We start from the raw sequence: 3,916 nt of genomic DNA on the forward strand, positions 1-3,916 counted from the left end.
GTGCGTGTAGATGGATCTGATGAACAGTAGAGGCATGGCAGCGTGTCTTATCCTACAGTTGAGCCTGCTGTGTGTGTGCGCGCGTGTGAGCACGTGTGAGTATGTGTGTGCGTGTCGGACTGTGGTCACACTGACCGTGACTATGACCGTGACCTCAGCGTGACCACGACTGTTGTCTCCTAGCAGAAGGAGAAGAAGGGTATTCTGAAACTGCTGTCGGGTGCTTCCAACAAGAAGAAGCTGCGCCCCTCCCCGCCCTCGTCCCCCACGCCCGAGTCCGAGCAGACTTCTGCGGGGGAGGGGCTGCAGGGGGCCGTGGGGCCGGAGGTCAGCACCCCCGTCGCTGCAGGGAACCACGGACGTGCTGGGCCCTGCCCTGCGGAGGCGGACCCTGCCTCTTCCTCCCCCTCCCTCTCTTCATCCTCCCCCTCCCTTTCCTCATCCTCTTCCTCTGCGGAGTCCTCTCACCGAAAGAGCAGCTCCGTGGACACTGCCGCCCCCATCGCCCCCCCACCCCGCCAGGCTTGCTCCTCCCTCCTGTCCCTGCAGCAGGATGCCCGACCAATCGTGTGCGAGAGGTGGGGAATGCACACCCCGTCCATGCGCAAATCCTGTTAAACACAGTGTAGCACGGCGTAACACTGTACAACACAGAATAACACATTACAGCACAGCATAATTCACTACAATACAGAATACCACAGCACAGTGTAAGACCAATACAACACAGTATAGCACTGTACAGCACATCAACCAGTTTCTTTCCATTCTTAATGCAGTTCCCATAATTCATTTCAGTGATAATTTCTGTATTTGTAATTGTCCTGTGTTGGTACTGATACTGTGTGTTCAGTAGTGTTGCAGTAGTAATAGTCTTGTGTTGATACTGATACTGTGTGTTAAGTAGTCAGAAACACTTGTGTATTGTTGCTGGTGCTGTGTTCAGTGGTGTTGCAGTAGTAATACTCCTGTTTTGGTGCTGATGCTGTGTGTTGGTGCTGTGGTGCAGGTACAGGGTGGTGGTGTCCTACCCCCCTCAGAGCGAGGCGGAGCTGGAGCTGAAGGAGGGCGACATCGTCTTCGTGCACAAAAAGCGTGAGGATGGCTGGTTCAAAGGAACCCTGCAGCGCAACGGCCGCACCGGCCTCTTCCCTGGCAGCTTCGTGGACAGCGTCTGAGCTGGGGAGTGGAGGACACGCGTGGACACGTGGACACACGTACACACGCACACGCGTACACACACGCACGACATGTATACACACACACACACACACGCACAACGCATACACACACGCACAACGCGTACACACACGCACAACGCGTACACACACGCACAACGCGTACACACACGCACAACGCATACACACACACACATACACACACACACACAAAACACGTACACACACACACGTATACACACACACACACACGTACACACACACACACACACACACATATATATACACACATATATACACACACATATACATACACACATGCACATACACACATGCACATACACATACACACATGCACACACATATATATATACACACATACACGCACACACATATATACACACATATATACACACATACACACACACACACACACACACACACACACACACACACACACACACACACACATATATATATACACACATACATATACACACACATATACACACACATACACATACACTCTCACGTACAGTCACACACCCGCAGCCTGCAGACTGATGATCAAAAGAAACCCACGCAGAATGCAGACTGCCTGGCAGGGTGGTCTGCAGCCAGAGTAGAGCACAGAGGCGCTAGTGTCGTAGTTCTGTTTGTTTTTAGTTCTGTAACATTCTGAGCGTAAAATGTGTGCCTTGTACTGTTTCTCACTTTATTGTATATAAGCAAAAACACCTGCAAAGACAAAATATGAGTCAAGCAACAAGGAGGACGAACTGATCATAGAGATAGTGATGTTATGAACTTAACTTATTTTACATTTTTTGTTTCTTCTTAAAAAGATTTCAGTTGAGTTAATATAGTGGAAGTTGTTGAACAGTGCTGCTTAACCCTGGTCCTGGAGGCCCGCAGTGCCTGCAGGGCTACTCTACCCTGGTCCTGGGGCGCCACAGTGCCTGCAGGGCTACTCTAAATGGTCCTGGAGGGCAACAGTTCCGGCCAGATGTTTAACCACATGATTCAATGATTCATTGTTTCCATTTGGCCACTTTCACTCTCCATCCCAGCCGTAAAAGTGTTAGTGGTGTAAGGAGAGCTGGAAAACCTGGCTGGATTCCAGTCCTGCAAGACTGGAGTTGCATAGCTATGCTGCAGGAAGTCTTACTTGCTGTGGTCACTGAAGGGGAGTATTAATGTTCTCTGAGGTATTCACTGTCCCTGGATTTGACACAGCCATTTTCACGTCATGCTCCGTGGGAGACCAGGGTTACCTGATCCTGGATCAGGGATGCAGACGTACAGAGACCTTTCAGCAGAGGCAGGATCATCTGTTCCTGGATCAGGACGAACCCCTGCTCTGTCTGAGGGAGATGGAGGACAGGCCATGACATCATCAGCATGCGCCTTGGATAGAGAGGACTACAAAAAATGCAAGGCATCATAGGACTTGTAGTGTGTTAGGATTTATTGTGCTGTTAATTTATTAAGCAGTGGGGTAGATTGGTGTATGTTGTCGTCTTTCGATTTTTGGGAAAAATACACACCATAGATTTTGCAATGAAATGTTACTAATTTTTTTGTATTTTTTAAGATGGTAATGAGGCCAAAATCATAGCTGCTTTTCTTTCTTTTTTGAATGATCTGAAATGACATTGCTCTATTTCGCAAGGGAGCGACACAATCATGTTCAGAGAGGTTCTGCTGAAAAAAAAAAAATTAATATATTTATATTTATATTTACATGAGGTTTTTTTTTACAGAATCACAATCCCTCTGGATGATTTCAGTGTTCTTTGTCAGGCACGAGTTTGTGGAGTCGTTTTTCAGAAACGCGCTGGAAGCTGTGCAACCTTGGCTGGCTGCCGTTAGAGGACCTCCATCACAAAGACAATTGTCCCCAAACCACGCGCAGCAGGGTCACATGCCTCTGGAGCACCCTCAGGGCCCGGATGCTCCATCGGGACTGACACTGCTCCGTTGAGCTGAACCAGGACTAATCCCAGTAGAACATATCAGCGCCATCAGTCCGCACGGTCCAATCGTTCTGTTCATTTCAGAACGCTTGTGTCCATTTCCAGTTCCTAGCCACACCCTTTTATGTCTTCACTTGTAGCTGGGCTCTCTGTCAGTACAATGATTTGTGACTTTGACTGTTATGTAGACTTGAATATGTGTTACTGCTGGTTCTTAGGTGATGTTGGGTACTGGTTTATTGTTTTTTGTTTTATCTCTTAAAGCACAGTGCTCGGTGGTGGTTCTGAGCCCAGGTCAAGGCACAGGCTTCGGTGCGCTGGTTCCTCCTACAGCTGAGCTGATAGTTTCATTAGTAAGCTTTAGCATTCTCCTGAACACCCCACTGGGTGTGACGCACTCCTTCCACAGAGGTGTGCTGTTAGTGTTTTCAGAGAGGAATGTGTTTGTGAAAGACGGAAATGATGTGATCGGCATGAAACCTGCACAGGGGAAGGGCCAGGTATCGGCGAGAGCAGAGGGAATGAACACCGTCACCTGCATCTGAGTACAGACACAGGTCCCACACAAGCCCCTCTCCAGGTGACTCTAACTGGTGATGTCACGGGTGGTGTTACACCCAGATCAGGCTGCGGTGATTAGCTCGCTGCCACAGCCATTTGAACAGCTTTAGAGTTATTAAACTTCAATTTTATGGGGCATGTAGGGAGAAGCAGTTCCTCCTAAAGAGAAGACTCGTGTTACAGCTGGTATGAAGTGTGATT

General features: G+C 48.6%; 1 protein-coding gene across 3 annotated transcripts in view; it reads left to right on the top strand.

Annotated features, from left to right (window-relative positions):
- sh3rf1 (SH3 domain containing ring finger 1) overlaps positions 1 to 1,257 on the top strand; it is a 38,888-nt gene extending 37,631 nt beyond the window's left edge. For 2 of the 3 annotated variants that reach the window (XM_036521514.1, XM_036521516.1), the window contains 2 exons: positions 184 to 578; positions 1,010 to 1,257. In XM_036521514.1, the coding sequence (XP_036377407.1) occupies positions 184 to 578; positions 1,010 to 1,178 (564 nt within the window). In that variant the 3' untranslated portion in view covers positions 1,179 to 1,257. The remainder of the gene's footprint in view (positions 1 to 183; positions 579 to 1,009) is intronic. The other variant, XM_036521515.1, reaches the window with a different exon arrangement.
- Positions 1,258 to 3,916: the final 2,659 nt, after the last annotated feature.

Source organism: Megalops cyprinoides, chromosome 2, assembly GCF_013368585.1.
Source record: "Megalops cyprinoides isolate fMegCyp1 chromosome 2, fMegCyp1.pri, whole genome shotgun sequence".
NCBI classification, from domain to species: domain Eukaryota; kingdom Metazoa; phylum Chordata; class Actinopteri; order Elopiformes; family Megalopidae; genus Megalops; species Megalops cyprinoides.